The sequence below is a fragment of the Panthera uncia genome (genome assembly GCF_023721935.1).
Source record: "Panthera uncia isolate 11264 chromosome C1 unlocalized genomic scaffold, Puncia_PCG_1.0 HiC_scaffold_4, whole genome shotgun sequence".
NCBI lineage: Eukaryota > Metazoa > Chordata > Mammalia > Carnivora > Felidae > Panthera > Panthera uncia.
The window spans coordinates 5,729,619-5,742,711 of record NW_026057585.1 but is presented as its reverse complement, the minus strand read 5'-3'; the positions used below and the strand labels follow the sequence as shown (position 1 = coordinate 5,742,711).

Below are 13,093 nucleotides of genomic sequence, written 5' to 3'. Positions count from 1 at the left end.
TCTACTGAGACTTGTTTTGTGGTGTAACACATTGTCTTTCCTAGAGAATATTCCATGTGCACTTGAGAATAACGCATTTTGTTGTTGAGTGGAGTGTTCTATAGATGTCTAGTGGGTCTCATTGGCTTATTCTGGTGTTTAAGTCTTTTATTTTTCTTTTATCCTTCACTTTTATGGTATATTGCTCAATCTATTACTGAAAATGGGCTACTAAAGCTTCCAATTATTGTTGAATGGTCTATTTCTTCTTTTAACTATGCCAGTCTTTACCATTTAAAATAAGACATTTTAAATTGTATAATGTACAACTCTGGAATTATTCATGTTGTTGGGAAAATAAGTAAAGTTCTGTACCATATGATGGCCCACGGGACTAACATAAGGTCTAGAGACTCCTCTTCCAGGTTCTTCTTCCTGCCCTGCTTGCCTGCAGGCAAGTAATTTGCCTGCGCCAAATTACTACTAATGCAGAATGCGGAAGTAACAGAAGATAAATTGTCCCCCATGCTTGTGCTCAGGACTCAGATCTCTGGAGAAGGACCTCCTCTGAGCCCGCTGGTGTAAAATAAAACTCTGATCCATCAAGATCTCCGAGTGCCGCTTGGTTTTTCCACCAGTGATCTAGTCTGGTTCCATAACAATGTGTTTAGGGACTGTGTTGTTCGGTGCTTAATATGTTTATAATTGTTATGTTTTCTTGATGGATTAATCCTTTTTTCATCAGAACATAACCTCTTTGTCTCTGGTAATATTTTATTGTAAAGTCTATTTTGTCTGAATTAGCACAGACACTCTAGTTCCCTTTCAATTACTTAATCTAGGTATATCTATTTTCAGCCTTTTCCCTTCAACCTATTTGTGTCTTTGACCATATAAGTGTATCTGTTGTAAAGAGCATATATTTGGATCATGTTTTTAAATCCATCCTTCCAATATCTGCTTTTTTATTGGATTGTTTCCAATACTGATACTGATACTGAGAAGGTCAGAATTACATCTTCCAATTTTCATTTGTTTTCTATATGCCTTATGCTTCTTTTTCCTCTCAATTCATCCATTACTGCTTTCTTTTGTTTTAAACAGATATTTCTAGTGTGCCCTTTTAGTTCCCCTATTGTTTCTTTTACTATATATTTTCAGTTATTTTCTTAAAGTTTCTTGAGGATCACAAATAACGTCTTAATTTATAATCATCTACATGTACTTAATACTAACTTAATTTCAATATTATATAAAGTCTTTGTTCCTATATAGCTCTATTCCTCCCCTCTCCTCTTTGTGTTATTAGTGTTAAAGAAAATTACATCTTTACATGTTATAAGCGCATATTCTTTGGAATCTAGAAAGCCACATTCACGTGCAGGACTGTGTGCATGCCCAGAAAATAACTCTGAAAGCCCTAATCTTTCACCCTTGCTGATAAAGAGGATCTGCATAAGCAGGGAGTGAAGGCTAAGTAGAGTGAGCTTTCTCTAGCTTCCAGCTGGAACACTGGAAAAAATACCGCAGCATGCAGACCGAACCCTCAGTAGAGGATGATTCCAAGCAATATGTCAGAGCTTTTCAAAGCCTTCTAAGGACTTCTGCTCCCCAGCTGTTGCTTTTAATGTTTTTGTTTATTCTTCTTTGTTATTGCCACTTCAGGCAGCCGTAATGTTAGCTTACCACTGTTCGGGGAGAAGTCTGTTTGTAGTGAGTAAGCTCAGAGTCAGATGAAACAAAGACAATGCTTGCAAATGGGGTTTCCAGGGAACTGCCAGACAGGTCAACAATGACAATATTTTGTGGTGGGACTTTTGGGGAGCTCTAAGTCTATTCTTCCTCTTTAAGTGGATACTGGCATGCTGGTTTTCATTGCTATCATGAATGTGAGGGTGTTGATTTTCAAGGCTACCATGAAGCTAGGGGAGGGGAGGGGACTATGGCAAGTGAAATCACCAGGAATCTTGCTGTACTTCCTGAGAATGAGTCTTCGTCTTTCTTTGTTTTTCTGATTGTTGTAATCCTTTGGTTAATTTTCAGCATTCTGAAAAAGTTGATTTTGACAATATTTTCAGTTTTCTAGTTGTTTTTATGGAGTAGTGTACTTCTGGAGGTCCTTACTCCACCATTCTGGAAGTGTCTCATACTGACTATACGAACTGTTATACCTGCTTCTTCTTTGATGCTTTGGTTAATCTTTTTGTGCTGCTAAGGAACAATGGTGGACAATACCAAGCTCTACCTCTCTTTTTATACATTACCCAAAATCCAGCTTCGCTTATCATCTGCCCATTGTCCTAATGCTGGTGAGTGAGGAAGTGATGACCAACCCATGGGTGGGGGTGGGGGGTGCAGAAGGCACGCCATCTTTCAGTTCTATACAACTAGAGAACTATAATAGGTGTTGGTAAATTTATTTGGAGTTTTGTTGTTGTTGTTGTTGTTTTATTTTTTTCCAGTTGGGAACTAAGGTCTGTGTATTTCTCAATCAGGAGTGATTGGCCTTCCAATCCTTTCTCCGGCTGTGTTTTGGGAGATTGAGCAAACCTGGGAGGAACAAGTGACTACATAATAGTGGCAGACACTCCATGTCTCTAAGTTGGATCTCTTTTCTGTTTGGGTCTCCTCCTCCAGTGCCAACTGTCATTGGTTCTAAAATTCCTTTGCCCTCATAGTTGTAACCATTAGAGTTTGGGACTATGATAAAAACAAAAGGCGAAAGCTGGCCTTATCACAGAATCTTAGGGGATTCTCATGACCTCTGGTAGCACACAAGGTACTAGATTGTGGATGCTGCCAATCTGCCGAAAAAAATGGACATTCTGAATGTTGTAGAAGAAAAATTGCGCCCCTTGGCCAACTGCAACACTTTACAGTCACGTCTCACTTTCAGCACCTGCCTTGCCCCCTAACAGTCTACACTGGAAGAAGAGGGAGAGAAAGGTGGGCGTGGGGGGAGAATGAGCTGGCCTTCAGCAGCTTCCATAGTAACAAATGAGCTCTATGTCCATCATCTTCAGGCTTTGAGCTCTCAGCATCCGGTGACATTGTGTCTGACATCCTGGCACTTGTGTCTCGTCTCCAGCAAGCAGAATGATAAGGGCAAATCCTTCTAAGGCTAAAGGAACTGCAGGCTGACACTGGGTGGTTGTGATTAATAGGGAAATGTAGGGAGGTACAGGAGCTGCTAACAGTGTTCCTCCCTGACCCTTCAAGAACAAACTGCCCTCCTAGGACCACACAGGCCTTATGCTCCCCGCCCCCCATCCTGTCAGGACATTAGGTAGAGTGAAGGTGGGCTGGAGATGGGAAGGACGGGAGAATATGAATGAGGTCAGAGGTCGCAGGAGGTGAAGCCGGTCGGGTAGGCACAGGAGAGACCACATGAGGGCTTCTAACAGTGCCTGCCACCTACCACATAAAAGATCCCCACCAACTACATTCTGGTTTAAAACCTTGATCCAAAAATGCCAAAGCATTGTAAGACAAGCGGGACATTTGTTGTTGTTGTTATTGTTGTTGTTTTGTTTTGTTTTGTTTTTGTTTCTTTCTGCAATGGATTGTCAGAAGAAGGTGAACAAGTAAAAAAGAGATTGAGAAATGTGTTCTAAGAACATGAGACAAAAGGAACATCAGCCATACATGGCAGGCATGTTCACCGCCCCAGAGGAGTGGGTTCTCTTAGTTGAATGGACGCTTGTCTCTGGCACCCTCATTTCCCCACAGACCCACCTGATATGTTCCCTGTGGTTTTGCGATAATAGACGTCCCGTCCCCAAAGGTGGCACAGCAGCTACTGTCCTCGCAGTTGGTGATGACAGTGGCATAGTGTGCGTTTTCGATTCGCATGCACTTCACCTGCCTGGTGACCGTTTGAGGACTTTCGGCTGCAAGCAAATGCAAGGTAGGCAGATGTGACAGGATGCACACATTGGGAAACACGCCCACCTGCTGGGTTTGTTCCTGTCTCCTGGCCCCTGGACTAGCGGTGGGGATGGGTGCTGAGGACTCACACCACAGGGCTGGTGTGTGTGGTCCACTCACAGTCAACGCAGAGTCGTTCTTCCAGAACAACTCTTCCTACTTAATTTAGTGTGCTATTTTGTTCTACTATGTTTATTTTGAGAAATTGAAAACACCCAGAGGAGCATAAACTATAATTTAATTTTTCATATACTCACCAATCAAAAGGTACACTTGTTAGTGTTTTACCGTATTTGTTTCAACATTTTTCATACGTATACAAGAGAAAAATTACAGGTGAGTTGAAGTTCACTTTTCTCCTGGTCCCTGGGTTTACTCCTTTCTCTTGAAATCCATTTTTATCTTTTATATAAATATGTGTATCAAAAATAATGTATAATCTTTTGTGGGCTTTAAATATGCGTAGATAATATATCACTGTATGTATCATTCTGCACCTACTTTTTTGTACTTAACATTGCTTTGAGAACTTCAGCCCTCTTGATATACAGGTGTGTGGCTATATATGTGTGGATATACTTCATTCCTTTTAACTACTGTATAGTATTCCTTTATAAGATTGTACTGCCTTCTATTTTCCTATTCTGCTGTTGATGGCCATTTATTTACCAGTATTTTGATATTGGACTTGGATTTGCAAGTAATGCCCTGAACACATTTCCTTGGACAAGTGTGTAAGAGTGTGTAGTAAGAGGAAGAGAAGTGGAGTTAGTGCATCGTATGATAGGCACATTAAATTGCCCTCTCCGGTGGCTCTTCTAATGTTCCCTCTAACCAGTGGGGTAGGAAGGTTGTTCTTTTCCCATTCACTTGCCAATTTTGTCGCACTTAATTTGGCGACATTTAATGAAGCACTTAATGCACTGAACAAATAAACTCTGGAATTAAAGAAAAGGGAGTCAGAGAATAATTTGTCTTTAAAAATCTTAAGAGGCGCCTGGGTGGCTCAGTTGGTGAAGCATCCGACTTTGGCTCAGGTCATGATCTTGCAGTTTGTGAGTTCGAGCCCCCGCTTGTTTTTCTCTCACACCATCTCTCTGATGAGAGGCGTGTTCAGAACTGAAGGAGGACCTGAGGTCACCTGTATGCAGATCAGATTCCTTAAGGATTAATGGAAACAGGTGTGAGCGCTGATGTCCAGGGCAATTGAGTCATGATTATTTACTTTTGATTGCCACCAATCTAGACCAATCTAGGTTTTCGTGGTGAAAATAGAAAAAGGTGCCAATACTATCTACAGCCAGCTAGGGCTTTTATCACTCCCGTGTCTGTTGAGGGTAAAGATTGTAACAGCAGGACCTAAGAGGCTCTGCTCTTGACTGCGCACGCACTCTTTGGTTGACAGAGTTCTTCAAAAAAATATTCTTCCTGTGTGTGTTAATAAGAGCAGTGAGGCTCTTCCTTGTCTTATTCTAAAGACATCAAATATTTGGGGCACCTGGGTGACTCAGTGGGCTGGGTGACCAACTCCTGATTTCGACTCGGGTCATGATCCTAGGGTCATGGGATTGAGCCCCATGTTGGGCTCTGTGCTGAGCATGGAGCCTGCTTGGGATTCTCTCTCCCTCTGCCCCACTCATGCTCTCTCTCTTTCTCTCGCTCTCAAAATAAAAAAGCAAAAGCAAAGGATAACTTACTTATTTCTTGATCATCCGGAGGAGTAATACAGTCTTCATAAACTTGATAAAAGGTTGTGATTCTGGTACCATCAGCATGATCCACTATCCGCGTACCATCTTTCTTTTCCACAATGATCACTCTGTCTTCTCGAGTTATCATGACCTGAACATACAAAGGCAGAGCATGATCATTTGGTCAGGTGGGTTAATCCCAAGTGCGTTTATTTTTATGCCTCATTGAATATCATCAAAATCCTGGTTATCTGTTTATAAGCTAAAGTTTTATCTCATCTACTTTGACAAAGCTTTACAACAATTCCTAGGAGGTGGGCAATGCTATCCCCATTTTGTAGATGATGGAAGTTAGGCTTGGAGAAGTTAAGAAATTTGCTCAAGGTCACTCAGCAAATGTCAGGGCTGGTGTCGACTAAGGTTGTTTGACTTGAACATCGATGCTCCTTCCATTGTCATGTATTTGTGAATGAAAAGTTAGTATCAGGACTGGCCTGGCCAAGTTCTGTCTGGGAACATGACCCCAGGTTCTGCCTCCTTGAAAATTATAGGTTTAAAGTAAGCATGGCCTGCTGAGGCTGCCTTTCCTATGCCAATCTTGGCCTAATGTCATCAGAACAGAAGGTGAATCATGCTCTTAACCACCATGTTCTGCAGAAGTATTCCTCATTGTACATACTGGTTGAGAGTTCCAAGGATAAGAACCTAAAATAATGAATAGTGTACATTTCTTTCTCATATATAGTGATTTATGCCTACTATAAAGAGATAAGAAGGCAATTATCATCTGCTTCCAACAGCCCCAGACATTTGAGTCAAAAAACAGCTGATAAACCCATTCTCACACCCATCTGGACTCTTTGGTGAAATATTGTGGCCCTTACAGTTAGGACAGTACAAGTTAGAAAATACTCAATGGTTGAATTATATATTATATAATTTGCAATTATTGCCAATTGAACACCATGATTGAAATATGTATTATATAAATTGCTATTATTGCCAATTGGACACCATCTGTGAAAGGAAGGGGAAGGAAGCATGAATGGGCAGAGGCAGAAGCTGAGCTGTGGCACAGACCTGACAAAGCCTCAGTCAACTGGCAGGAGCTCGGGAGCCAGTATCCCCTGCCCCAGTGTCCCAAGTCTGGTAGCAGGAGCCAGATTGGCATACCCCTGCCTCACTCAGTCACTGCACGCAGCTACCTTGGAACCATGTGAGTCAGGCAAAGCAACTCTCTGCAACTGAGGCAGATGCGGAAAGAGCTAAGAGCTGCCCAAGTGGAATCCAACACTTCCTGGATATATTCTTGACCACATTACTTAACTTGCGGAGGCCCAATTTCCTCATCAGTGTCATATAATATTCATTGGTGCAAAGACTGAATGAGATAGTGTACACAAAACCCCAAATCCCTAACAGAAATCCCGGCACACAGAAGGTGCTACCGTTCATCCCAGAAGTTTTGATTTCTTATCATTAATCAAACCATTATTTTCTATACCACTCATTTGTCACTTATTCTTAGGCCACAAATAAAATCTTTTGTACAGTTGCTCTGGAGTGTTACTAAATTCTTGAATTATTTAATGTGAGTATCTCCTTAAATATACCATACATACTTTGCAGTCAAGGATCACGAGCAAATTTCTACCATTCATTGCAGCTGCACACAAAGAAGTAGGAACCAAGCACAGCCCCTCAACTTCTAGAAGATAAGACATACACACAAATACACTCAACATAAAGAAACACGTGACACAATCTTCCAAGTGTTAAAAGTGGTACATTCATGATCTGTTTCCCATTTCAAAAATTATTATTTCATGGCACGTTATGTTAGTCAAATAAACCACCCAGTGTTTTTGTGTTTGGGAAGACGGGTCCGTGTGTTCATCCATCCATCTAGTTACCAGTTACAGAAAACTAATTATTTGCCAGGCACTCTTCTATGTGTTTCAGAACTCTAATGACTTATAAAAATTTGCAACATACAATAGGTTGCCATACCGTTCCACTGACAGGATCTGTGGCCTTAAAGAATAATAATGGGGTCATGTCTGCGATTCTTTCCAGTCCTCTGGTGCCAATCCGATTTCCTTCAGGTGTGGTTGTAAACCAGGTGCCTACATGAACGTCTGCAGGAGTTACTGCTTGAACCGTCTCTGGGTGAGGTTCATGGCTTTCATTCTTATGTGCCATTGATGACTGATTTTTGTGACTTTTTCCTGTAGAAGTTCAAGTAAAATCAAACACAATGTAACTATAATATCAATTACATAAATTACTAAGTTTTAACACACTGTAAACTACCTCAGACACTGTGGCATAGAAATTATATGTAGTATTCATCAGTTATATTATTTTTCAAGTGGAAAAATATATCAAGTCATGCACTTGAACCTTGGCTGGATTCCCACCACCTCTCCCCAAATAGACACGTGCATATACAGCTCACCCTCTATGGCACAATACCTATTTGGTCAACTGCTGTATACCTTTGAGTATTGCTTATAGCTCCCTGGATTCCAGATTTGGGGCTCTGTACCCTGGTTTTTAAAGCCTACCTTTGCTCCCTACCTTTGACTCCTTCTTTGACTTACTTAACTCTAGCATTATATGAGATTTTTAACTCTTCATTCCCCTGATTTTGTCATTTTGTTAGTCACAGATAGGAGACAGCTTTCTTCAGCCCTGGATCTGGAGAACTTTACCAACCAGGCATATATCCTTGGCCTCTCACTAGGGGAGAGGATTTGTAGAGTTCGACTACTCCATTGATAATCATCTGATGCATATCTCATCCCTATCCCTCCCTACCACGATCTATTTGGAAGACAGTAATGAAAAAGCCCTCAAGGAACTCTGAATAATGTCTCAATCCCTTTTTCAGGATAGATTTGCTCCATTGTATAAATAATAATAAGTGATCTGTAGATGAAATTTTCCCATGTTATCAAACCTCAATGATGAAGTGAATTCAGACCCAGAAGCAAATTACAAGAAAAGATAGTAAAGGATTGTTAACTCTTGGAAGATTCCTCAGAGTCAGAGTATGAAATGTGCATCAGAGCATCAAACCTGGACTAATATGCAGACTCAGCTAATGGGAAGACCCAAATAAGACAGATACCATTGCCCTAGGATTTAATTTGGACTTACTTCTATTTCCAGAGCATTAAAAGAGCACTGAAAGATAGACCTGTAGAAATTATTTCGAATGAATCTCAGAGAGTCAAAGCGATAGAAATAATAAAAGAGAGGTAAAAATCTCTAATACATGCTTAATTAGAATTCTAAAAGAAGAGAAAAAAAGGAACAGAAACAATATTTGAGGAGGTAACTATTGAGAACTTTCCAGAATCAATGAAAGATATTAACCCAGAGATTTAAGAACCTCAATGTATACTAACTGGATAAATAAAAAGAAATCCACACCCAGCTAAACTGTATTGAAATTAAAATAAAAAAGAAAATATATTCAAGGCAGTTAGATTATCTTCACAGCAATAGCAATTAGACTGACAGCCAATTTTTCGACATCATCACTGGAAGCAAGAAGAGTATAGAGAATTTTTGTGAATATACTGAGAGAAAACATCTGTCAATCCAGAATTCTGTACCCAGTGAAATTATCATCAAAGGATGAAGACAACATAAACACATTTTTTGGGAAGCTATCTGTTATACGATAAATGGATTAGAAGCTCCGGTAAAAAGACAAAAATTATCAAACTGAATTTTAAAAATATTACCCTATAAGTTGCTCACAAGACATACATTTAAACATAAACCACAGAAAGTAAAATAAAATATGAAAAAGTTACACTGTAAAGGGATTAATAGTTGGTGTGTCTATAATAATATAATAATATAATAAGGTAAGCAAAATACAATTTTGCCCTCATAGAATAGACATTAGGGCAAAAAAGAATCCTAGAACAAAAAACCACTGCATACTGATAAAATGTTAAATTCACCACAAAGATATTATAATTTTTAAATTTATAAGTATCTAAAACCATACCCCCAAAGTATATAAAGAAAAATTGGACAGAACTATTCAAAAGATGTAATAATTTCAGAAATAAAGAAGTAAAGATTAAATTATAAGGAGTATAGCACTGAGTAGACTATTCTACCCTTATTTAAACATACTTCTGCTGAAACAAATTGTTACAGCAGATTAAAAATATCTGTGAAGTTATACAATACTGGTTGGTAAATTTGACCTGTAGAGCAAATATGGTTTGCTGTATGTTTTTGTATAGTCTGTGTAGTAACACTTCTTTTGACGTTTCTATATAATTAACAAATCAAAAGAATAATAATATCTTGTGATACGTGAAAATTACATGAAATTCAAATTTTAGTGTTCATAAGTTTTATGTAAACACAATACAGCATGCTCATTTGATTATGTATTGTCTATGGCTACTTTTGTGTAATAAGGGCAGAGTTGAGTAGTTGTGACAGAGATAATGCAGCTCACCAGGTCTAAGTCAAATATTTACTATCTTGTCCTTTGCAGAGAAGTTTGCTGAACTTGAAAATGGACCAGACAACACAACCAACAGGTTTGATCTAATAGACACAAAGAGAACACTATACTCAATAACTATAGGATACATGCCCTTCCAATCACACACAGACTTTTTACAACACTTGCCCATATATGAGGCTATACATCATGTTTTGACAAATTTCAAAAGATTAGTTAAAAATCAATTATTAAAAAAAACCTAGAAACACTTCATAGTTTTGGAAATTTAAAAACATTATGGGTCAAAAAGGAGGTCATTATGGAAATTAGAAAATATTTAGAGCTAAAAATAAAGAAAATACTAAAGAGTATTTCTTGTGAGATGGGAGAAGTACTTCTGGAATGGCAAGAAAGGACCTTCAAAAAACCATTCTTCCATCAAAACAGTGAGAGCACTGGGAAAAAATGATCAAAGTCAACTCTTTCAGAACTCTGGATATAAACCAAAGAATTGCAACAATCCAAGAAACAATTCAAGAAAACAGTTGCATCTCAGTAAGAATAACTGCTTTGTGTTGTTATAACTTGTCCAATTCTCACCTTCCATCCGCACCCACCCCCAACCCCCTCCATGCCCTCCACCCCATCTCCAACTCTGCAGTAACCTTGAAAAACAGTAGCCTTGGAGTTACAGTAGCTGTGACAATCTGGCAGCCACTGGAGGGGGCAGATAGGCCTGCAATTCTCTCTAAAAGCCCCATTCCCAAAGACTTGTCATTGTTTCACTTCTCTGAAAACTCCCTGAAAATCCTCACCCTGACCTGGGTCAGAATTCGCTCATTATAAACCACCTTTTCCTGGGGCTCCTGCTGAAAAAGTCAGTGGCGATTGTTCACAACGTGGCTGTCTAAGGCAGCAGTAACAGTTGGGGCAAAAAAGAGGCTGACCTAAAAACTTAAAAGGAAAAGCTAGAGAATGAGATGACCAAAGGGACTTTGAAAAACTCTGTCATTTTCCTAGGAATCTAGAAGGCCACATGTACATGCAGGATTGTACTCATGTCCAAGAAACACCTGAGAAACACGGGTTGAGTTTGAGGCTAAGGCTAGGGTCTAAACTGCGAGAGCGATGAAGGAATGCCCCAGTAAGCACACACATCCCCTTGGCAAAAGCTGGGAGACTTGTTGGTTTGAGGTATGTAAGGGAACCCCTGCCTAATCACTACCTGACCACTGGGCTAACAGAGCAGAAACTTCAGTAGCTACACAGGACAAAGGAAAGAGATTCACAAGAAGAAGTTCAGTAAAGTCACTAAACAAACAGCAATAACAGCAACAACAACAAACACTGGGGGTTAGGATCTTATTTCCAGAGTTGCTGCAAAACAAAAAAAGGGTAGAATAAGAAAGGTCAGCAAGATTTTAAGATACTAGCTCAAAATGCAAACAAAAAAATCAATTATATTGGTATACACCATCAATGAACAATCCAAAAATAAAGAAAACAATTCCATTTATAATAGGATCAAGAAGAATAAGACACGAAAAATTTAACAAAACAATCGTAATAATTGCACACCGAAAACTATAAGACAGTATGGATTGCAATTAAAGAAGTTCTAAATAAGTGGAAAGATATCCCAAGTTCATGAGTTAGGGACAATATTGTTAAGATGTCAATACTCTCAGAATTTAGCTACATGTTCAGTGGAATCTCTATAAAAATCCCAGCTGCCTGGCTCAGTCGGTTAAGCGTCCGACTTCGGCTCAGGTCACGATCTCGCGGTCTGTGAGTTTGAGCCCCGCGTCGGGCTCTGTGCTGACAGCTCAGAGCCTGGAGCCTGTTTCAGATTCTGTGTCTCCCTCTCTCTCTGACCCTCCCCCATTCATGCTCTGTCTCTCTCTGTCTCAAAAATAAATAAACGTTAAAAAAAATTTTTTTTTTTAAAATCCCAGCTGCCTCTTTTGTAGAAATTGACAATCTGTCCCCAAAATTCATAGAGAAATGCAAGGGACCCAGAGTAGTCCAAACAACATTAAAAAAGTAAAACGAACATGGATGACTCCCACTTCCCAGCTTCAAACTTATAAAGCTGTAGTAATCAGGACAGTGAGATGTTGGCATAAGGACAAACATATTTATCAGTGGAGCAGAAGTAAGAGTCCAAAAATAAACCTTACCATTGATGGTTAATTGATTCTTGACTGAGGTGCCAACCAATTCAATGGGGGAAATAATTGTTTTTTAGTAAACTCAAAAAAATGAATCTGGACCCCTATCTCTTGTCGTATAAAAAGTTATATAAAGAGGCACCTGGGCAGCTCAGTTGGTTGAATGTCTGACTTCGGCTCAGGTCATGATCTCATGGTTCATGGGTTTGAGCCTCACGTTGAGCTCTGTGCTGACAGATCAGAGCCTGGAGCCTGCTTCAGATTCTGTGTCTCCCTCCCTCTCTGCTCCTTCCCCACATGTGTGCACATGCTCTCTCTCTCTCTCTCTCTCAAAAGTAAATAAATATTTTTTAAAAGTTCTATAAAAATGGATTTAAAAACCCCAAATTCAAGAACTAAAAATATAAAACTCTTAGAAGAAAATATAAGAATAAATCTTTGTGACTTTGGATTATTCACTAATTTCTTAAATATAATAACAAAACCACAAGCAACCAGAGGGGGAAAAAAGCAGATACATTGGACTTCAGCAAAACGGACACCATGAAAAGACATCATGAAGAATGTAGAAAAAGAGCACAAAGAATGGGAGAAAATATTCACAAATCATGTATCTGATAAGGAAGTTGTATCCAAAATATACAAAGTATACTTACAACTCAATAATAAGAGGATGAATAACTTATTAAAAAATTGGGGAAAGGATTTGAATAGACATTTCTCCAAAGAAGGTAAAAAATGGCCACTAAGCACATGAAAAAGTGTTCAACATGCTGGTGAAAAATAAAATAAGGCGGCTGCTTTGGAAAACAGTTTATCAGGTGCTCAAAACGAGAAACACA

At 39.2% G+C, this 13,093-nt stretch overlaps 1 protein-coding gene across 3 annotated transcripts in view; it reads right to left on the bottom strand.

Moving 5' to 3' along the window:
• SPAG17 (sperm associated antigen 17) overlaps positions 1–13,093 on the bottom strand; it is a 244,925-nt gene that overhangs the window by 70,384 nt on the left and 161,448 nt on the right. For all 3 annotated transcript variants that reach the window (XM_049616488.1, XM_049616487.1, XM_049616486.1), the window contains exons 29-31: positions 7,608–7,825; positions 5,604–5,748; positions 3,715–3,869 (exon numbers count right to left, since the gene is read on the bottom strand). In XM_049616488.1, the coding sequence (XP_049472445.1) occupies positions 3,715–3,869; positions 5,604–5,748; positions 7,608–7,825 (518 nt within the window). The remainder of the gene's footprint in view (positions 1–3,714; positions 3,870–5,603; positions 5,749–7,607; positions 7,826–13,093) is intronic.